The sequence below is a fragment of the Mesocricetus auratus genome, unplaced genomic scaffold (assembly GCF_017639785.1).
Source record: "Mesocricetus auratus isolate SY011 unplaced genomic scaffold, BCM_Maur_2.0 Super-Scaffold_100014, whole genome shotgun sequence".
Taxonomy (NCBI): Eukaryota; Metazoa; Chordata; class Mammalia; order Rodentia; family Cricetidae; genus Mesocricetus; species Mesocricetus auratus.
This window is the reverse complement of record NW_024429197.1, coordinates 5,942,350-5,963,639: the sequence shown is the minus strand read 5'-3', so window position 1 is coordinate 5,963,639 and position 21,290 is coordinate 5,942,350. Positions and strand designations below refer to the sequence as shown.

Below are 21,290 nucleotides of genomic sequence, written 5' to 3'. Positions count from 1 at the left end.
CTCAAGTGATAATGACTGAACTTTCAGGCCAGGCGGCAACACGTGCATGGTGAGACAGTTTCAGTGCGAGTCTCCCGGGTGCTCATCAGTGCTGGGTGCTGCAGGCTGAGCTCTGGGTGTTGGCATGGTGATCCTCAGGTCATTTCTATTGAGCTCTGACTACACACTCACTTATGCAGGCATCTTAAGTCATGATTGCATGAACCAGCCATCCTCACTGCCATCTCCAAGCAGAGGAAAGTAAAGCTAGAGAGATCAAGAACTTTTCCTGAGTCACACAACTGGTGGGCAATAGTAGCAGGATTTGTAAGCAGGTCAGACCTGCCCTTAAAAAGCTGAGCTAGGCAAGAGAGTCATCATTTTGACTCTGAAGTGAGATCTGCCAGGAAGGCAGCATCATCAAGGATGGTCTTGCGAAGGGCAGCTTCTAAGAGGTGAGCTCCAGGGGGGCTGGAGAGATGGCTCAGTGGTTAAGAGCACCGGCGGTGCTCTCTCAGAGAACCCGGGTTCAATTCCCTTCATGGCAGCTCACAACTGTCTGTAACCCAGTTCCAGGGGATCTGACAACTTCACATAGACATGCATGCAGGCAAACACCAATGCAGAAAAATAGAAATAATAAATAAAACATGAACTCATGTGGTCCTCAGCTATGGCCATGGTACCAGGACTTAGTATATAATTCTCCCACCAGCTGAGGCCAGTACCCAATCAGTTATACCCTAGTCCACTCAGCAGTGGGGCTTTGAGGCCTTCCCATCCCTGCTCCTTGTCCAACCTGGCTGCCTTTCAGTGCATTCTTCCCCTTGGTTCCTTCTCTCCTGGCCTCCCTCAGACCTTTCTCTGTCTCTTCCACTGGTGATTCTTGCTTCCCCACAGAGGGAGTCTCACTTTGCACGGCTACGCCGGGCTCACCAGGTATGCCTTTGTTGAGTGGTGTGAAATGGGGTGCCACACATGGTGTGTCCATGGCTGCCCTCAGCCCTGCATGGGAGACATCCTGTACCCATGGACGCCCTGCCTGAGCCTGCACTGTTGCTAGGAGAGTCTGGAGGGTCATGTTCTGTGCTGCGCCCCACCAGCCATGTGATGTGGTTTTGGTGTCACAATAGTTGGAGGTCTACTAACTGGAGGAAAACTAACTTGATCTTAATCTATGTGACTGTCCCCATGTATTTGCCAGCAAACACCATTAACCTCTTTTCATGTGCCCTTCTAGTAGCCTGGAGTAACCCTATGTGCCTGCCCAGGGACAGGGCATGCCTCCCTAACAACTCACTGTAGCCTTCCTTGCTGGCACCATGTATGGGGGGAAGGGCTATGCATGGCTACAGGTCTGAGCCCTGTGAGGGCTGAGATGGCCTGTGACTTCCGTCCCATCAGAACCGCACATCCCTCTCAGAGGAACAGTGGCGGGCAGCTGTGACAACTGGGAGGATCCTTGGGAACTCAGAGGGCAGGGGCCGGGCACAGCGGGCATCACAGGTACTTAGGGCAGGGGCAGGCTGTGTCAGGGAACCTAGGTCAGACCTTGAACCAAGACCCAGGCTTTCCTGGGCCCCCTCCACCCAGCCTGCCTGTCCAAGCAAGCATACGACAGTGTTCTACAAACACCCCAGAACGCCTTCTGTAGTGCTGTGGGCAGCTCCCCCCCCCCCACACACACACACATGGCTATCAGCCCTGACTGCACAGAACTTTCTATCCTTCCCTTGCGGAACACCATGAGCAGGTTCCTCCCCAGCAGGCCTAACCCACATGCAGCTACTCATCCTCGGATGTTCTGCGTGAGTCCTAGGAGTGAGAAGGCAAAGGACACAGGGAGGGAGGCAGGGGTGTGTATCGGCACAGGCACATGGGTGGCCTGCATCGGGGAATTGGGTGGAGCTGGTACAGCCTGGGGAAAGGCAGAGCCCCATGGGTGTCTTTCTGTCCATCTGTTCTGTCGTCTGTCCTTCCTTTCCCCCAGGTGGATGAAGCTCAGAGGCGGGTGGATGCTGAGATCTGGCAGCTCCTTGCCAGTTTTGCTGCCCACCCCCAGCCCCCTCCTAGTGGGCTGCGCCCCCACCCCCAGCTAACTGCTGCTCTACAAGCAGGTCCCCCCTCCTCTTCCTCCTCTTCCTCTTCCTCCTCCACCTCTCTGTCTTCCTCAGCAGGCTCTCAGGTATGTACCAAGTCACCCAGTGAGGGACCAGCCTACCATGCTTTTTAGACTGGTCCTTTCCAAACCCGTTTGACATTTCTTGAGACTCTCTGGACCATCAATGACGTCAGGCGTCACGTTAACTCCACCAAATATCCAGTCAATTATGCTTATGTTTTGAGGTGGGGTCTCATGATAGCCCTGGGCTGACTTCAAGCTCAGAATCCTTGTCATAGCCTCTCAAGTGTAGGGATAATAGCCATGTCTGCCTGCTACTACTTTTTTTTTTTTGAGACAGGGTCTCCCCATATGGACCAGGTTGGCCTTGAACTTGTGTCCATCCTCCTATCTCTGTCCCCCAAGTGTTGAAATGAAAGGCATATACTATCATATCCAACTACTTTTTACTTTTTTGAGACAGTCCCCTGTAGCCTAGGCTGTCCACTTTAGAGCCAAGGATGACCTTGAACTCCTGATTTTTCTGCCTGTGCCTTCTGAGTCCTGGGCTAATGAATGTGATATCCCATGTTTAGGATGGAACCCAGGGCTTCCCACAAGTTAGGTAAACACTGCCAACTGAGCTGCATCCACAGCCCTCTGGCTACTTTGTTTGCTTTGGGTTTTTTTTTTCTGATTACATTTTTCATTTCTTTTTTTTTTTTTTAAGATAGGCTCTCACATGCCAGGCAGTGGTGGTGCATACCTTTAATCCCAGCATTTGGCAGTCAGAGGCAGGAGCATCTCTGTGAGCTCCAGGCCAACCTGGTCTACAGAGCAAATTCCAGGACAGGCAGAGGTACACAGAAAAACACTATCTCAAATAAAATAAAATATAGGATCTCACTATATAGCCTTGACTATGCTGAAACTCACTGTATGGACCAGGCTGTCCGCAAACTCACTGAGACCCACCAGCTTCTGCCTCCAAATGCTAGGATTAAAGGCATATGCTAACACATTTAGCTCCATCTACATTTTTAAATATATGTAAAAAAGAGCCATTAAATTTGTAAGTGTTTGCAGTGTGCCCCATTGATCTTGGGGTCCACCAGAAAGACACAGCACTTGTGAGACAAAACAGACCAAGAACAGGCTTAGAAAGAACAGCTGGAGGACCTGGCCCCAGAGCAGGGAGCAGGTTGCCCAGAGAGCATGGTAGGCCTGCGCCGTGGAATTGGGGTGGGTCCTGGGTCCCTGCTGGGGCGCCTGTGCCCCATTCTTACCTTCTGCTCTTCTCCACTAGTTCTCCCTCTCCTATGAGGGCTTCTCTCTGCTGCCTGGAAGCCTCTATTACTGGCAGTTGCCCCGAGCCTTCCTAGGGAACAAGGTAACCAGGAAATGGAAGGACCATCGGCGATCAGAGGGTGGGAGGCAAAGCAGCCCTCTCTCCCTGTACCTAGTATTCACTCATTAGGCACTTGTTGTATGCTGTGTTCACCACTGCAAAGGGACACTGGCCTCCAAGAACTCTCCCCCTGTTCTCATTCAGAATGCCGCTGTCTTTCTGGTGTGTGTGTGTGTGTGTGTGTGTGTGTGTGTGTGTGCACTTACATGTGCACATGAGCCTATGGAGGCTGGAAGACAACTTTAGGTGTCATTTCATTGTTCAGAAAGTACCACACACCTTGTTTTTTGAGACAAGGTCTCTCATTGGCTTGGAGCTCACCTAGTAGGCTGGCTGGCCCTGGAGCCCTAGAGATCAGCCTCTCTCTGTCTCACCAGTGTTATAAGGTTCCCATGCTCCCATGATAAGCACTTTACCAGCTGAGCCGTCTCTCCAGCCCTGAATGTTGTTACTATTGCCCTGGCATTAGCATTCATGTTGCTACTGCTTCCACCTTGCCTCCTTGACTCCACAAGACACAGAGAGCCTCTTCAGAGTGTGCCAAGGGGTTGGGGCTTTGACTCAGTAGTAGAGCTCTTAAAGCCCAGGCCCGGTGTCCAGCAGCGGGGGAGGGAGACACGGTGTGAATGACACATGTAAAACTGCACTCAGAGGCCAGGCTAGACCAGGCAGGCTCAGAGGATGTGAGGTGAGGAGAGTCTACCAGAGTCTGGGTTGGCACCAGAAGCAGTGGAGAGCTTTCGCCCTTCAAGTGTGTTCTCTGCACTGAGATGAGTGTGTCACTGTATGTGTCCTGCGTTACATAATCCCCGAGGTGTCCTTTAAAGTGTTATTTTTACTCCTATTTGCTGATGAGGAAAGTAGGGCTCAGACTAAGTTATAAGACAGCAGAGCTGGAGTCTGAGCCCAGGCTTTCACCTTGCAGTGCTTGACTTACAGCCCTGTGAGACACATGCCTTCCACTTCCTAGAAAGCTGGTTCCAGATGAGACTGTGAACTCACTAGCATCCAAAACAAACAGGAAACCATTTGTTTCCGTGGTAATCTGGTTCCTTACCACACCCTAAATTGGTAGAGAATAGCCCTGGGGCCTGTGTCACCCAGGGCCTGGCATGTCATCAGCTTTTGTTTGATAAACGTTCACTGACTGAATGAACACCCCATGCTGGGTAGTTTTCAGTCAGCTGTCTGCCCTGGTGATGGAAGAGAGGGAGGAAAGGCTGCCAGGATGAAAGGGCTTTGCAACAAACCTAAGCCTTCTAGTCATGCCTACAAAGACGCAAGTCCAGTTGGTGTGCCCACAATCAAAAACAAAAGGCAACAAACAAAATGGCTCATGCAACCACAGGGTCCAAGGATGATGGCTGGGTCCAGGTGCTCATTAGGGGTTTTTCTCAGTGAGTGTCATTTTGTAGCTTCTGGTCACATGGGAGATGGGAATTTCTCTGTCCCAAAAGGAGGAGTGCTGGATACACCAGCTATTCTCCAGCTGGGAGGAAATGTTCTTGGCCACATTGTATCTAGTCACACTAGAACTGACGCTATCCCGTCTATCTTCCTAATTAAAAACTGTGTTGATTGGCAGGTCTGGCTTGCTCCCCTGTGCAGGTGGGAGGGACATGAGTGTACAGGAATCTTGTTAAAAAAAAAAAAAAAAAGAACAAGGAAAGGGCCGGAGAGATGGCTCAGCAGTTAAGAACACTGACTGCTCTTTCAGAGGACCCAGGTTCAATTCCCAATACCCACCCACAAGGTGGTTTACAACCCTCTGTAACTTACTTCATTGCCAGGGGATCCCCAGTGGGGATCCAAAGCCTCTTCTGAACAGGCTCCCTTACACTCTGGGTTCATTGTACTATTGTACATATATTCAGGCATGCACATGCACATAAAGTAAGTACTTTAAAAGACAGAGAGAGAGAGAGAGAGAGAGAGAGAGAGAGAGAGAGAGAGAGAGAGAGAGAGAGAGAGAGAGAGAGAACAGGGATGTAGTTTACAGAAAGAAGGAAGTGAATTCTAGGCAGACCCAAAGCCAGGAGTCTAGGAGATGAGCCCGCACAGATCCATGCCCTGGGCTATGATGTCTCCCCCACAAGAGTCACTATTGTTACTCTTGTTATTTTATGGGAAATGTCTACACATAAAAAGGGGCTTGTTGACTGTGACTGCCAGGCAATGGAAAATGAGTAAAGTCCTCCCATGAGTGAGACTAGGGAGGAAATGATAGAATGGGCCTCTTGCCCAGTTTTCTGTATTACAAGTCCTGGTCTTCTGAGATTAGGGTGTAACACACAGGGGCCAAGACGCTCTGTCCCTCAACTGTGTGATCTTGTCTCTCCCCAGGTGGCAGCCTATGGCGGAAAGCTACGATACACTCTCTCCTACACATCAGGACCACAGGGCAGCCCACTCTCGGACCCCGATATCCAGATCACGGTGAGCACAGTAGAATACACAGTGGTCAGGCAGAAGATGGAAGCCATGTTCCAACACCAGCTAGTCAAATGCGGGCCCTTGGTCCCTACCTGGCTGGCTACTCTGCTCTTCAAATCTTAGGCTGGCTGCTGTGTGTGGGAACAGCACATGAGCTTGGGGGTATAGACAAATGGGAGGCAAGTGGATGGAGAGCCTGGCATTGGTGGATACCCTACCTCCAATGAGCCTGGCATTGGTGGATACCCTACCTCCAATGAGCCTGGCGTTGGTGGGTACCCTACCTCCAATAACCCTAAATGCCCATCCTAACCTTTGTGCAGGGCAATAACATCATGCTGGTGGCCTCCCAGCCAGCACCACAGGGCCCAGAAAGAAGGAATTATGAGATCATCTTCCGAGAGGTAGGTGGCACTTGGCGTACACTCCCCTTGGCAGAGTGTATGCAGGGCTACAAGTTCAACAAACCAAGCCCAGAGCTTTCACTGACACTTACTGTCATCCCCCTGTCCCCAACCCCCAGGAGTTCTGGCAGCGGCCAGATGGACAGCCTGCTACCCGTGAGCACTTGCTCATGGCCCTGGCGGATCTGGATGAACTTCTGGTTCGGGCCACGTTCTCCTCAGTGCCACGGGCAGCGAGTATCAGTGCCGTGAGCCTCGAAGTGGCCCAGCCTGGCCCTTCTGGTGGACCCCGAGCCCTTGAGGTAGAAGAATGCCGCTGCCCCCCAGGCTATGTTGGTTTGTCCTGCCAGGTGAGTGTATGGCTGACCTGACTGCATTTGCTTTGGTGCCATGGTATGCACAAGGTGCAAGGTCAGCACCCATTGCTGCGGGCTGTGACTGCTCTCTGAGTTAGGTAGCTTCTGCTTGCTATTACATTGTTGCAATCACTGCCTCAATAGCCCAGCCATTCCTTTAACTGACAAAAGCAAACTGCCCTTAGCCAAGGGCATACAGCCAACATGTGGAGAACTAATCTGAACCTAGATCTGATATCCTAACCACCAGACTGCACTGCCTAAAGAGTGGCACACTTTCAGCTGGGGAGACCCAAACAAACACAGGAGACTCTCAGAGCTAGGCAAGGACTTGCCTCAGGTACATGGTATGGAGCAGATGACACTGTAGGCTTCAGGGATGACCGGCTTGGAAGGAGGGGCACATGGGGACTAGGCCTGCAGTAGGGTCGCTATGACCAGCCTAGAACAGGGCCCTGGGGATGGGGAAGTCACGCTGCTATAGGCATCCCGTAATCAGAGCCAGGCAGGGACAATGTGTCTGCTGGATATAGACACAATGGATGGTTCAGAGAAGGAAGTCAAGGCATGTGTACCATGTGGAGGGGCAGTGGAGTGGGACAGAGGGCTGTCACTCTGAAGCTCCTAAGAGCCTCTGCTGGATCTGGCCCAAGCTTTGAGCCCCAGGAAACAGGCATTTACCTTACACATGACATTGACCCACTTAATATCTGATGAGGTGGCAGAGGCCAGGAATGGGTACAGCTATAACAAGTCTCTGCACTTTAATATCCGTGTGCCTTTTCTGGGGCCACAGACTTCTCAAATCCCAGTGTAGAATTTTGTGCTCTTCAAAGATGTTTGCCTCCTCTGAAAGAGGAGCTCTTGGGGCGTGCCTGTGCACACCGTTGCAGCCTGGCCCTAAGAGGTCCACAAACTGGCCATGAAATGTGGAGAGGAGGCCCTTGGCAGCTTTCACAGAAGGGGCAAGGGAAAGGGCTGCCCTCCAGACCTGTGATCCTTCATCTCCTCTTTGTGTGTGTGTGTGTGTGTGTGTGTGTGTGTGTGTGTGTGTGTCTAAAATCAGAAGCTAGCCTTCAACATCAGTATCTTCCTGCCACCACTCCCAAAGTGCTGGAATTACAGGTGTGGACCACCAGGCCTAGCAGGATTACTAATTGGTGCATGCAACCCCAGTAATAAAGATTGGCAAGATGGCTTAGGTGGTAAAGACCCTTACAACAATGCCTGGACCTCAGTTCATTCCCCAGGGCCCACATGGTGGAGGGAGAGAACTGACTCTTACAAGTTGTCCTCTGACCTCCATATATGTGCTGCGGTTCACACACACACACACACACACACACACACACACACACACACACACACTCACACACACACACACACACAAACAAATGTAAAAATACCTTCAAGGACCCCTTCTCCCATCAGTCTCCCCAGCTCACTTCCCCATTTAGCTGTACTGTTTTTCCATAGAGACCTTTCCCATCAGGATTTTCAGGAACCAAGGTCTTGAAATGAGACAGGTTCCCCATCTGGGATATGCTACGTTTCACTAAGCTAACACTGCCTGGACATTTCCAGCCCCATCTCCTTCTTAATGAAAGTGAAGATGAGTGACAAGTTAGGGGCTCTTCAGAGAGGTTGTGGATGGAGGCTGGCCTGGTATACTCTCTCCGAGAGCCAGTGGGGTCTACACACTGGAAGATACAGGAGGGACTGAAGGCTAGATCTGCTGGCTTAGGGTGGAACCTTGTGGCTAATGGAGACCAACTTTCCTCTGTCCCCCTAGGACTGTGCCTCAGGCTACACGCGCACTGGGAGCGGACTGTACCTTGGCCACTGTGAGTTGTGTGAATGCAATGGCCACTCCGACGTGTGTCACCCAGAGACTGGAGCCTGCTCGGTGAGATGCAAGCAGGGCTAGGCCAGGGGTGGGCAGTGGGATGGGGAGGGGTCTCGGTAAGTTATGCCTCCGGGGGCAAGTTCACGGGAGACAGCACCTGGGTGAACGGAACAGGTGAAGATGATGAGGAACCACAACTATGGAAAGCCATTCTTCTTTGTAAAGAAAGCTGTGGTTCCTTATTGCTTGTCCCTAAGTGACTGACGTTGTTGTAGAAGAGCCAGATTATAGAGGTTGAGGGTTTTGTTTGGTTTTGGTGCTCCTGGGGATCAAACTTTAGTAAATACCCTTTCATACACTTTTTGGGGTGGTATGTGTATGTCATCACAAGTACATGCTAGGGCACAAATAGTTGACAGAGTCCCAGACTCAGTGTGACATAAGGAACACACTATGTTAACACCACAAATGTGACTGTCTTTGGATGAAATTGTATATTGTTTGACTTTCTAAGTTTGGGGTGTTTTGCCTATGTCTCTGTACCATGTGTATGCCTGGCACCCATAGAGTCCAGAAAAGGGCATCAGATCCCTTCATACTGGAGTTACAGATGGTTGTGAGACGCCATGTGGGTTCTAGGCATTGAACCCGAGTCCTCTAGAAGAGGAGCCAGTGTTCTTAACCACCGAGTCATCTCTCCAGTGGTTTTTACAGTGAAACATATATCTTCAAGGCTCAGGCATCTCTCTCTCTCTCTCTCTCTCTCTCTCTCTCTCTCTCTCTCTCTCTCTCTCTCTCTCACACACACACACACACACACACACAAAGTTTTGAGACAGAGCTGTGTAGCCAAGGATGACCTTGAACTCCCGATATCTCTCCTTCCCTAATGCTGATGTTATTGGTATATCCCAAGCCTGGATGGACTTTTTGACTTATCTCAGTCCCCATGGGTACCTTTTTCAGCACTACTGAGCTGATGGGCATCACTATAATTAAATCTGTATGTCCTTCCATGACTTTTTTTTTTGTGCATTGGTGTTTTTATGTGGGTGTCACATCCCCTGAAACTGGAATTACAAACAGGTGTGTGCTGTCATATGGGTCCTCTGGAAGAGCAGCCAGTGTTCTTAACAACTGAGCCATCTCTCCAGCCCCCTCCATGACTCTTCTTTAAAACAAGGTTTGGGGTTTCTGGATCAGAGTGTCTTGGTGAGTTTCGCTTCCCGTCTGCTGTCTGACACCCTTGTGCTCCGCAGCGATGTCAGCACAACACAGCCGGTGAGTTCTGTGAACTGTGTGCGACTGGCTACTACGGTGACGCCACGGCTGGGACGCCTGAGGACTGCCAGCCATGTGCCTGCCCACTGACCAACCCAGAGAACATGTGCGTACCCGGCTCAGATCCAAGGATGAGCTCCTGCTGGAGGATGGGGGAGCGAGATGGGGGGTGGGCTCCTGAGGCCTGACGTTTGCCTGCCTGTCCCAGGTTCTCCCACACCTGTGAGAGCCTTGGAGCTGGAGGGTACCGCTGCACTGCCTGTGAACCCGGCTACACCGGCCAGTACTGTGAGCAGTAAGTTCCGAGCAGGAGTGGGAGGGGAAGGGATAAATGAGAGGCTCCCAGGTGAGAGTCCTACAGGGTGTGGCTCAGAAAAGGTCTGCCAGGGTCATGTCTCTCCCTGCCCCAAACACTTCCCACACTCAAACTGCCTTGGGCTGAGGTGGGGCTTATAACCTGACCGTGCTTCAGGCATGCGCCTTCCACCCACTCCTCACTCCGGATGGGATAAGCTTCTTGAACTGTTTTTCGTTTTGTTTTGTTGTTAAGGCACAGGCCTCACTATGTAGCCCAGGCTGTACTGTTCCCAGTGTTGGGATTGCAGATATGTGCCACCACACCTGGCAACTTCTTGAACTCTTAGTAATGTGCTTTTGTCTGTCTGCAGAATATTTTTACCTCCCAAACCTGCCCCTTCCTGGCTAACTCCTCTTGGTCTCCAACTCTGTAATCCAGGCTGGCCTGAAACCTCAGCCTCTCAAATTACAAGTGTGGGTTGCCATGCAGGACTCAACATTTTTATTAAGCATCTACTATGTCTCTCTGTGTCTGTGTGTGTGTGTGTGTGTGTGTGTGTGTGTGTGTGTGCAGTGTGCTGAAGTGCTGAGGATAAACTGGCAAACAGAACAGATCCTGTGTCAGTCCTACAGAGACTGCAACCCAAAATAGGAGATAAATGGGGGGGGGGCAGCTACAAGATAACGCATTTCCAAATGTGATCGGTTCTCTGGAAGCTGTGTGCAGCATGCTGCAGGGAACCCATAGCAGCACAGGGCTGGGCTTTGTAGTCTCCCTGGCCTCCCTGGGTTCACATGGGCCCTGGGCCCTTCCCTCATTCTCACTTTACATAAAGTTTCTATTGCTGTTTTCCTGGTCCTGGTGTCTGGTGCAAACTGTTCCCTAATAAATGTTTGTTGAATGAATGCTTCCCTGGAGAATGGCAGGCTTACCTCTTCCATTACCCAACCCACTAGCAACTTCTGTCTCAGCTCACTGAGACTGTGTCTTGGAACCTCTGTGGTCCCCAGAGTCTTTCTAGAACCCCGAGCTTCCTCCACTTACCATGGCAGCTGGCTGAATTGGCTCCTCAAATTCACTGTTAGATACTAGATCCCTTGGGGATTGCAGAGCTGGTCTCATTCCTCCTAACAGGTGTGCCCCAGGCTACGTGGGTAACCCCAATGTGCAAGGAGGCCGGTGCCAGCCACTGAGTAAGTGGGATCATGACACAGGGTGGTGAGAGAGGGGGTCATGGGCCTTAGGGAGAGTGAGGAATAGAGTTCTGAGGTTGGGAGACCAGTGTCAGGGACAATGCTTTATATTGGGATCTTCCTGGCTGAATGGTTTCCTTCCCCCACTCCATTAGCAAAAGACTCCCTGGAGGTTCAGATCCATCCCTCTCGGAGCGTGGTTCCCCAAGGAGGCCCACACTCCCTGAGGTGCCAGGTCAACGGCAGTCCACCTCACTACTTCCACTGGTCCCGTGAAGACAGGAGGCCCATATCCAGCAGTGCTCAGCAGCGGCATCAAGGTAGTCACAGACTGACAGCCTCTTCTGTCCCATGAGTCAGCCCTGTTCCTGTCCTACTGGGACATGTGGAGCTGGACCCTGACAAGCATCTCCCCACACCAGGCTCTGAGCTTCACTTCCCTAGCGTGCAGCCCTCCGATGCCGGTGTCTACATCTGCACCTGCCGAAACCTGCACCACACCAGCAACAGCAGGGCCGAGCTCCTGGTCACTGGTGAGCCCTTGCTTCCCTGTCCCTGCTAGAATCTGCCTAGAGAGGACAGTGGCCGCTGGACAAGGACAATAGCCTTGAAGATGGGGAGGGGAGTGCGTGGGAGGGGGCTGGATTCACTCGTTTCAGAGACAGGATCTCCAGGATTCACTATGATCCTTAAAGCTTAAGGGAAGAGATACCAGCTGGGGTATGGGTGTCATTTACTGAGATGAGGAAGGTTCAGCCTACCAAGTGTCTTTATTTGGGTTCCCCAAAGCAGAGGCAGTGTAGGATTCCAACAAAGGAGGGGGGCAGAGAAGATGTGACCAACAGGGAGGACATAGTCAAGTCAATGGCCATCATAAGTGGCTTTTGCCAAGTTGTTTAATGTGTCTGAGAAAATTGGGAACCCCAGAGTTACTGTGTCCTACTCTGTCTGTGCACTCCAGCTTGTCTTGGTCATTGGCTAAGTCCTATTTGGGACAGGACCCAAGATAGCGTCCACTAAACTCCAAGGTCAGCCTGTCAAGCTGGAGAGAAAGGACAGAAAAAGCCAGAAGAGAAGTCAGTGAGATTGGAGGAAGAAGGGGAAAGGAGTCCAGGATGTCAGCTGGGGCAAAGGCTTCTGGGAGAGTTTCGTATCCAGCACTACTATAGGAAGTATTGTATAGGCAGAGAGATGATATAAAGGTTGGACTCAGACAGACAGACTGACGGAGTAGACACAAGGAACATGTGGAAACTCTTGAAAGAGCCGGGTCAGAGCAGGGTGTGGCAGCACCTACCTTAAATACCCATGCTCAGGAGGCTTTGGCAGATGGATCTCTAGATGGAAGTCAGTCTGGACTATGTAGCAAGACCTTGTCTAGAAAAAAGAAAAAGTCACCAGGTGGTGGTGGTGCATGCCTTTAATCCCAACACTCAGGAGGCAGACACAGGCAGATCTCTGAGTTCAAGGCCAGCCTGGACTACAGAGTAAGTTCCAGGACAGCCAGGGCTACACAGAGAAACCCTATCTCAAAAAAAGAAAAAAAAAAAAAAAGCAACGCAGAAGCAGAAGACAGAACAGAAGTGTGGCTCACTGGAGATCTCCCATTCACAGAGGCTCCCAGCAAGCCCATCACAGTGACAGTGGAGGAGCAGAGGAGCCAGAGTGTGCGGCCTGGAGCTGACGTCACCTTCATCTGCACAGCCAAGAGCAAAGTGAGCAGACAGGGAGCGGTGGGGGAAGTCTATCTCCTGGGCTCCCTGAGACCATACATGTCCCTCACCCTGATGCTGCCCTGCAGTCTCCAGCCTACACCCTGGTATGGACCCGCCTGCATAATGGGAAGCTGCCGTCTCGTGCTATGGACTTCAATGGCATCCTGACCATCCGCAACGTGCAGCCAAGTGATGCAGGCACCTACGTGTGTACTGGCTCCAACATGTTGGCCATGGACCAGGGCACAGCCACACTGCACGTCCAGGGTATGCTTTGTTGTGATCTGAAGCTGGCCCCAGGGATCCCCTACATGCTCTAGGCTCTGAAGAAGCAGGGGACGGAGAGGGACAAACTGTGTCTCAGGCCTGCTGAAGTGTATGCCGGGGGAAGTGTAATCGAGGTAACCCTAGTGAGAGAGCAGAAACAAGACACTTGTGCATAGTGATGAACGCCAGGGGTGTGAGTGATTGGAGGGATGGGGCAGCAGGAAGTGAGGGGAAGATGCAGGCCTGTAATCCCGGCAGTTGGAGGTTGAGGCTGAAGCACTGTTCAGCCAAGGAGTCTGGGCAGCATTGTGAACCCTCTTCTGAAAAAGAGGAGTGTGAGCGCTATGGGCAGGCCTTAGATAATGAAGCCATAAGTCCCATGAAGTTTTCAAAGCCCCCTCTGGCTACTGGGTGGACAAATGGCTATGCCGGGCTGGAGAAGAAGCTGCAACCAGCAAGGGGCTATAGCCATGAGCTAGAAAACAGTCCCTACCCTGATCATATCTCATCCTTGTTCCTCACTTGTTAGTCTCAGCCACCTCAACTGCCCCTGTGGTCTCCATACACCCGCCACAGCTCACTGTGCAGCCTGGACAACTGGCTGAGTTCCGCTGTAGCGCCACAGGGAACCCCACGCCCACTCTGGAATGGACAGGTGAGGTCGTGATGGGAGTGACGCTCAGACCTTGGCCGTTTTGGGTGAGGAGGACGGGGCAGGAGTCGGACAGTCCCTGGGGTGTGCTGACCCATGTCCCCACACCAGGAGGACCTGGTGGCCAGCTTCCTCAGAAGGCTCAGATCCACGGTGGCATCCTGCGCCTGCCAGCAATCGAACCCTCAGATCAGGGCCAGTACCTGTGCCGCGCCCTCAGCAGTGCCGGGCAGCATGTAGCTAGGGCCATGCTTCAGGTGCACGGTGAGAATGCAGGGCTTGAGGTTGGGATGTGGCTGGGGAGGTTCAGAAAGGCGTCCTCACAGGGGTCTGTCTGCAGGGGGCAGTGGGCCCAGGGTCCAGGTGAGCCCTGAGAGGACCCAGGTGTACGAGGGCCACACAGTCAGGCTGTACTGCAGGGCAGCAGGAGTACCCAGTGCCAGCATCACCTGGAGGAAGGAGGGAGGCAGCCTGCCCCCACAGGTGAGCCATCCGGCTGTCCCAGGTCAGTGGGACCAACAGAGTCCCAGTACCCAACCACCTGTCCCTCCATGGTCTCTCCCTCCTCAGTCTCCCTGTACTTACTACTTAGATCCTGTACCCCAGTCGCCCTCGACCCCACTCACCCCTTTACTGCCTGGTTCCAGGGGCCCCCAGTTCCATATGCCTCTATCCTAATAGTTCCCAATTCCATGGTTCTTGGAGGCCCACTGGGCCTTGATCTTGGTGTAGGATTTGCTCCCTCCAAGTCCGCCCCGGCAGACCCCCTCCCAAGTACCTGAGCACTGTCTCCATGTGGTAGGCCCGGTCAGACAACACGGAAATCCCCACGCTGCTCATCCCAGCCATCACCCCTGCTGACGCTGGCTTCTACCTCTGTGTGGCCACCAGCCCCACAGGCACTGCTCAGGCCCGCATTCAGGTGGTCGTCCTCTCAGGTATGGGGCCTCCTCTGGGGCTAACATTACGGGTAAGGTGAGCCGAGCCTCCCTTGGGGTGTGCTCATCCCACTGTGGCCATAGCCTCAGGTGCCAGCTCGGTGCCAGTCAGGATCGAGTCCTCATCGCCATCTGTGACTGAAGGGCAGACTCTGGACCTCAACTGTGCAGTGATGGGATTGACCTATACCCAGGTCACATGGTACAAGCGAGGGGGCAGCCTGCCTCCCCATGCCCAGGTAGGATGCCTTTCCAGCCTAAGGCTGGGACTGGGGGACAGAGGCACTGGGTGTGGATCGCCTTAGGGTGTGGGGGGTTTGGGGTGCTTCAGCTGCCGAGCTCTCCTGTGCTATACAGGACCAGGACAGTTCCCTCCCTGCTGGCTCCCAGCCTAGTGTGAGTGGCTCAGAGTGAAGCCTGTGAGTTGGATGATGGAACTACTGAGGCTCAGAGGGAGTGGTAATCACAGCCCTTCCTCACTTTACCTCTCCTTACCCAGGTCCACGGCTCCAGGCTGCGGCTCCCCCGGGTCTCACCAGCGGACTCTGGAGAATATGTGTGCCGAGTCGAGAGTGACTTGGGCCCCAAGGAGGCTTCCATTGTTGTCTCTGTCCTTCATGGCGTCCATTCAGGCCCCAGCTACACCCCAGGTGAGGTGTGAGTGAACAGGGCCGAGAGGGGCAGAGCCATAGGCTCTCCCAGCTGCAGGGGAGGATGCTGCCATCTTTCCAGGGTCATACAGACGCAGAGGCATCCTGTTACCCTCTGCTGCCTGCTCTGCAAGCCAGAAGTCTTGGGGTAGACTGGATGCTCAAGCCCCATAAGACTCTACCTGCAAAACACAGTGTTGGCTTTCACACCGAGCCGGGAGTTAGGCTGACCTGGGTTCAGATCTAGGCTCTGCCCCTTTTTCAACCTTGAGCTGGTTCTTCAACCTCTGGCAACCTCATTTTCCGGCTCTTTGTAGACTGTGGCATTTGTAGGTTACCTGCTGGGTATGGATGTGGTTTTAACACCTCTTAGGTCAGAATGTGCTTAGCTCGATGGGAACTGTGAAGCCATCAGAGTATGGTTAGGTGACACGGGGCCTGTGAAGCATGTTAGGAAACTATAGTAGGTGTTCTGAGACGGGAGTAGCATCATTTTGCGCATCCAATTGCCTGGCCTGAGAGAGAAAATTCTTGGGTCCCTACGTCTTGTCACCTTGATCAAGCTCACAAGGCAGGTGAGCCTAGAACCCTGGAGCTGGCGGTGGAGAAAGAAAGATGCTCACAACTCTGCTCAGGGTACCAATAAGGCTCAAGGCTGGGCCTCTAACCACCCTTTCTGCATCCAGCCACTGGCAGCACCCCACCCATCCGCATTGAGTCTTCATCCTCCAGTGTGGCTGAGGGGCAAACCTTGGATCTGAACTGTGTGGTACCTGGGCAGGCACAGGTAACATGGCGCAAACGTGGAGGCAGCCTTCCTGCCCGGCACCAGGTAAAGTCACCAACCTGCTAGAGGGGATGGATGGGGACGCTTTGGGCCCTGCTTAACCCTTAATCCCTATCCACACAGACCCACGGTCCCCTGCTGAGACTACACCAGGTGTCCCCTGCTGACTCGGGCGAGTATGTGTGCCATGTGGTCCTTGGCTCTGAACACATAGAGTCCTCTGTTCTGGTCACCATTGAACCTTCCGAGCCCATCCCTGGTAAGTGGCTCCCAGCGATACAGAAAGCTGTGAGAGACAAAAGTCTTCCAGGGAGTAATGTCCCCTTCTATGGCTCCTACTGCTACCTAGGGATGGTAGGCCACCCAGGCTCTGGCGTTAGGCAAACTGCTTTGTCTGAGTGACCCAGATTTCCCATCATGCTGTCCCTGGCGTGTCACTCCCTTGGTTTCTACTCCTGCCTCCCCTTCTCCACCTTAGCCTTACTGCCTGTCTGTCTTGGATTCTTGGTTTTTCGAGGCAGGGTTTCTCTGTGTAACAGCCCTGGCTGTCCTGGAACTCATCCTGTACACCAGGCTGGCCTTGAACTCATAGAGATCTGCCTGCCTCTGCCTCTGGAGTACTGGGATTAAAGGCGTGGGCCACCCCATCTGGCCCCTACCTGTCTTATTTGCTTACTTTGTCTCTCTTCCTGCTTCCTGTGAGATCCTCCTCCTGGGTCCTCCAACAGAATTTCTGAGCTGAGGGCAGTAGAATTTCTGAAATGGGGGTTTGATAACAAGGCTGAACCAGATCCAGGAGGGAGTTCCAGCCCTGGAACTTGGGAAGTATCTGTTACCTTCCCACTTTCCTACAGGCCCTGGACCTGTCCTGCCTGTCAGAATCGAGTCTTCATCCTCCACAGTGGCTGAGGGTCAGACGCTAGATCTCAACTGTGTGGTGGCAGGACAAGCCCATGCCCAGGTCACGTGGTACAAGCGTGGGGGCAGCCTGCCCGCCCGGCACCAGGTACTCACTCCTAGAATGTGGAAGGGTCCACGGGTGGCAAGCTATATCGGGGTCACAGCCTGGAAGGCAGGTGTGGGACCCCCGCTGGGCTCTGGAAAGTGGTCTTACACTGCTCTCATGACTGTCCAGGTCCGTGGTTCCCGCCTGTACATCTTCCAGGCCTCCCCAGTGGATGCTGGAGAATATGTTTGCCGGGCAGGCAACGGTCAAGAGGCCACCATCACAGTCAAGGTCACAGGCAACCAAGGGGCCAACTTTGCCTACCGTGAGTAGCCCACTTGGCCGGGCTGGGCTGGGGAGGGGAGGCTGGGGTGGCGTTAGAGAATCCACTTGATTATGACTTTTCCTCCAGCCCCGGGTAGCACGCCGCGCATCCGCATTGAGCCGTCGTCCTCTCGTGTGGCTGAGGGACAGACCCTGGATCTAAACTGTGTGGTGCAGGGACAGGCCCATGCTCAGGTCACGTGGCACAAGCGAGGAGGCAGCCTGCCTGCCCGGCACCAGGTAGAGGGCAGAGAGCAAAGGAGCCAAGAAGAAGGGGGATTCTGCGTGGGGAAGACGGGTGGCATGGGCCCCATCACCCTGATGCGGCTAGACCTAAAGCCTAGGCTGGGCCACCCTAGGTGTGAACTGCATTTGTCACCTAGGCTTGTGACCTTAGGCAAATTGTCCAACCTCTCCATGCTTATGGGCTTGGAGTGTACAAGGAGATGGTAGGCTCTGTTTTCAGAGTTGTCTCTGGACCAAGTTCAGCTGTTATTCTCAGGGTCTCAGCTTGCACAAGTACTGAACCATCATTGTAGCTAATCAGCTTGTGTGCTGGAGTTTGCAGCCTTTTGACCCCACCCACTACGTCACGCACTATTTGATGTGCCCCTGAGGAGGGAAATGTTTACAATCATCAGATAACCACTGCAGAGGGTCTTGACTGGGATTGGAGAGTGTGTGCTTAGCATTGACACAGTGTGGGAAGATGTATATCAGTTCTCAAGGGCTTCTCCCAGCAGCCTCCACTCCTAGCACAAGACTGGATTGACCAAGAACTAATGGGCAAGCCCTTGGCCTCACAGAGGGATGCAGTTTACAGATGGGTGTTGTGTTGGGGGTCCTGGAGGGATTCCCCCTAATGCCCACCCTCTCTCTGCCAGACCCATGGCTCCCTGCTGCGACTGAACCAGGTGTCTCCTATCGACTCAGGAGAATATGTGTGCCGGGTGGAGGGAGGGCCTGTGCCTCTGGAGAGCTCTGTCCTTGTCACCATTGAGCCTTCAGGATCTATTCCTGGTGAGTAGCCATGTTTGGAGGGAATGGGAAGTGACTGGGTACCACACAAGGAGCCTCTCCACTGCAGCTATGACAAGACCCAGAGGCAGCTCTGTCCACCACGCCTCCATGAGTCCAGTGGACCTCCTGTCCCCACTCACACCCATCCTTATTTGCTGGAAACCAACACTCTTCCCTCTGTTGCTAGCACTCGGGGTCACCCCTCCAGTCCGAATCGAGACGTCTCCCTCCCATGTGGCAGAAGGGCAGAGCTTGGACCTAAACTGCCTTGTTGCTGGGCAGGCTCACCCCCAGATCTCCTGGCATAAACGTGGGGGCAGCCTCCCTGCCCGACATCAGGTAGGAGGTGGGAAGCAAAGGGAGGGCCCAAAGAGCCCTCGTAGCTGGGGGATAAAGAGCACAGACTGTGAATTCAAGAGTATTATAGTTCAGATGCGCTCGCCATTTGCCTGCTGGGAGACACTGAGCCAGTTGCTTGACTTCTCTAACTCTTGAGATCACCTGTCAGCAAGTGCCGACCGAGTTTCTGTAAGCCCTGCGTGTAGTCAGGTGGCAGGCGACTTAACGAGTCATGGCCTGTACAATCCCTAGCTAACTAGGCTGGGAGGGAACCAGACAAGGAAACTGGGTGGATGTTTGGCTGCCATGCTGCCCTCTGAACCTGCCACCTCTATCCCCTCCTCTCAGGCACATGGCTCAAGGCTGAGACTGCTCCAGGTGACCCCAGCTGACTCCGGGGAGTATGTGTGCCGTGTGGTCAGTGGCTCGGGCACCCACGAAGCTTCTGTCCTTGTCACCATCCAGCAGCGTCTCATCCCCTCCCACAGTGAGTGTCTTAGAGATTGCAGTGGCCAGCAGGGGCTGTGAGGGGCCCCGGCTGCACCCTCAGCCCGCATTCTGTCTCATCGCAGCCCAGAGCGTGGTGCACCCTGTTCGCATTGAGTCCTCGTCACCCTCACTGGCCAATGGACACACTCTGGACCTGAACTGCCTGGTGGCCAGCCACGCCCCCCACACCATCACCTGGTATAAGCGTGGAGGCAGCTTACCCAGCCGGCATCAGGTACAGAGTCAGTGGATGGGACAGCAGTCTGGTAGGCAGTCCAGAGTGGATTCTAGTCCTGCGCTCACTCAGCAAACACTGAGCGTCTCTGCAGGGTAGACTTGGGCTGGCACTGGGGTATAGGCTGATCCTGCTGGCCCTGGTTTGAGCGCCTCTGAAGCCACTGCTTATGCTGAGCCCTCACAGCTGGTAGTCTAAAGGGAAGCTGACATACTAAGTGACAGCACGGTGTGACAGGTGGGACCCACTGTGTGGGCTCAGTAGGCCTTTGGAGGGGTGAAGTATAGGAACAGCACAAAGACTAGAGGCTCCTTCCATAGGACCCAGAGGGTGTCAAACCAGGAGCCTCAGGAAGGCACTGAGGCTGCTACAGGGTACCCAAGCAAGGTTGGGGAGAGGACTTCCAGGGTCTGGTGTCTGTGGGGCCTATGATACTTAGCAAAGTTGGGGAGAGGACTTCCAGGGTCTGGTGTCTGTGGGGCCTATGATACTTAGCAAGGTTGGGGAGAGGACTTCCAGGGTCTGGTGTCTGTGGGGCCTATGATACTTAGCAAGGTTGGGGAGAGGACTTCCAGGGTCTGGTGTCTGTGGGGCTATGATACTTAGGGTTCCACCTCCACTCACTGCCATCTGTTCCTCCAGATCGTGGGCTCCCGCCTCCGGATCCCTCAAGTGACCCCAGCGGACTCCGGAGAGTACGTGTGTCATGTCAGTAATGGCGTTGGCTCCCAGGAGACTTCACTCATTGTCAACATTGAGAGCAGAGGTCCATCCCATGGTGAGAATGTGGTGGACAAGGGCCTGGGCAAGTGACTGTTGGGGAGCCAGAGATCCCCAGTATTGTCACTATTGTCTAATTGCATTCTCTCCCCTACTCTGCTCTGTTTCCAGTGCCCAGTGTCTCCCCACCAATGAGAATTGAGACCTCATCTCCCACAGTGGTGGAAGGACAGACCTTGGATCTGAACTGTGTGGTGGTTGGGCAGCCCCAGGCCACTATCACATGGTACAAGCGTGGAGGCAGCCTGCCTTCCAGACACCAGGTACTAAGAGGAACTGAGGCAGTGGGGTGGCCCGTTGATCTCTTGGGATGGCGGGCTGCTTCTCATGCCCAGCGTACTCCAGCCAACTCAACTTTGGGTAGACAAAAGGCAGCCTCAGCGGGGCTTGGATGTAGCTCAGTTGGTCGAGTGCTTGCCTGGCGTGAGGACTCCCTCCCCAACGTCACACAAAACCAGAAGTTGTGCTGCTGTGTTCTCAGGAGGTGAAGGCAGGAGGATTAGAAGTTAAAAGTTATCCTCAGCTGTTTAGTAAGTTCCCAGGCCGTTCTGGTCTGTGTGAGGACCTGAGTTCAAGTCCCAGCACTCATGTAGCAGGCCAGGTATGGTCCTGCACCTGCCTGCAATCCCAGCAGCTTCTGGGGCCTAGCTGGTAAAACACTCCCAAGCTCACAGAGAGATCCTGTCTCAAAGGAACAAAGTGGACAGGGATAGTGGAGAACTCCTACGGCCTCCTCTGGCCTCCACGTGCATGTACAGGCTTGTGTATCAGCACATCCGCATCCACACAAGTACACACTCACAAAAACACATAGACACAAAAGAAATAAGATAGCCTCAGCAGGCCTGG

The 21,290-nt window shown here is 53.4% G+C and overlaps 1 protein-coding gene across 1 annotated transcript in view; it reads left to right on the top strand.

Annotated features, from left to right (window-relative positions):
* Hspg2 (heparan sulfate proteoglycan 2) overlaps positions 1 to 21,290 on the top strand; it is a 96,682-nt gene that overhangs the window by 54,049 nt on the left and 21,343 nt on the right. Inside the window, exons 34-61 of the mRNA XM_040756328.1 lie at positions 5,832 to 5,924; positions 6,245 to 6,325; positions 6,445 to 6,675; positions 8,474 to 8,587; positions 9,787 to 9,914; positions 10,017 to 10,103; positions 11,241 to 11,299; positions 11,455 to 11,619; positions 11,722 to 11,832; positions 12,914 to 13,014; positions 13,101 to 13,281; positions 13,811 to 13,936; positions 14,045 to 14,197; positions 14,274 to 14,416; positions 14,736 to 14,871; positions 14,956 to 15,110; positions 15,371 to 15,521; positions 16,208 to 16,353; positions 16,432 to 16,567; positions 17,163 to 17,314; positions 17,444 to 17,579; positions 17,667 to 17,818; positions 18,463 to 18,598; positions 18,786 to 18,937; positions 19,286 to 19,424; positions 19,510 to 19,661; positions 20,304 to 20,439; positions 20,553 to 20,704. Coding sequence (XP_040612262.1) covers positions 5,832 to 5,924; positions 6,245 to 6,325; positions 6,445 to 6,675; positions 8,474 to 8,587; positions 9,787 to 9,914; positions 10,017 to 10,103; positions 11,241 to 11,299; positions 11,455 to 11,619; positions 11,722 to 11,832; positions 12,914 to 13,014; positions 13,101 to 13,281; positions 13,811 to 13,936; positions 14,045 to 14,197; positions 14,274 to 14,416; positions 14,736 to 14,871; positions 14,956 to 15,110; positions 15,371 to 15,521; positions 16,208 to 16,353; positions 16,432 to 16,567; positions 17,163 to 17,314; positions 17,444 to 17,579; positions 17,667 to 17,818; positions 18,463 to 18,598; positions 18,786 to 18,937; positions 19,286 to 19,424; positions 19,510 to 19,661; positions 20,304 to 20,439; positions 20,553 to 20,704 — 3,804 coding nt within the window. The remainder of the gene's footprint in view (positions 1 to 5,831; positions 5,925 to 6,244; positions 6,326 to 6,444; positions 6,676 to 8,473; positions 8,588 to 9,786; positions 9,915 to 10,016; positions 10,104 to 11,240; positions 11,300 to 11,454; positions 11,620 to 11,721; positions 11,833 to 12,913; positions 13,015 to 13,100; positions 13,282 to 13,810; positions 13,937 to 14,044; positions 14,198 to 14,273; positions 14,417 to 14,735; positions 14,872 to 14,955; positions 15,111 to 15,370; positions 15,522 to 16,207; positions 16,354 to 16,431; positions 16,568 to 17,162; positions 17,315 to 17,443; positions 17,580 to 17,666; positions 17,819 to 18,462; positions 18,599 to 18,785; positions 18,938 to 19,285; positions 19,425 to 19,509; positions 19,662 to 20,303; positions 20,440 to 20,552; positions 20,705 to 21,290) is intronic.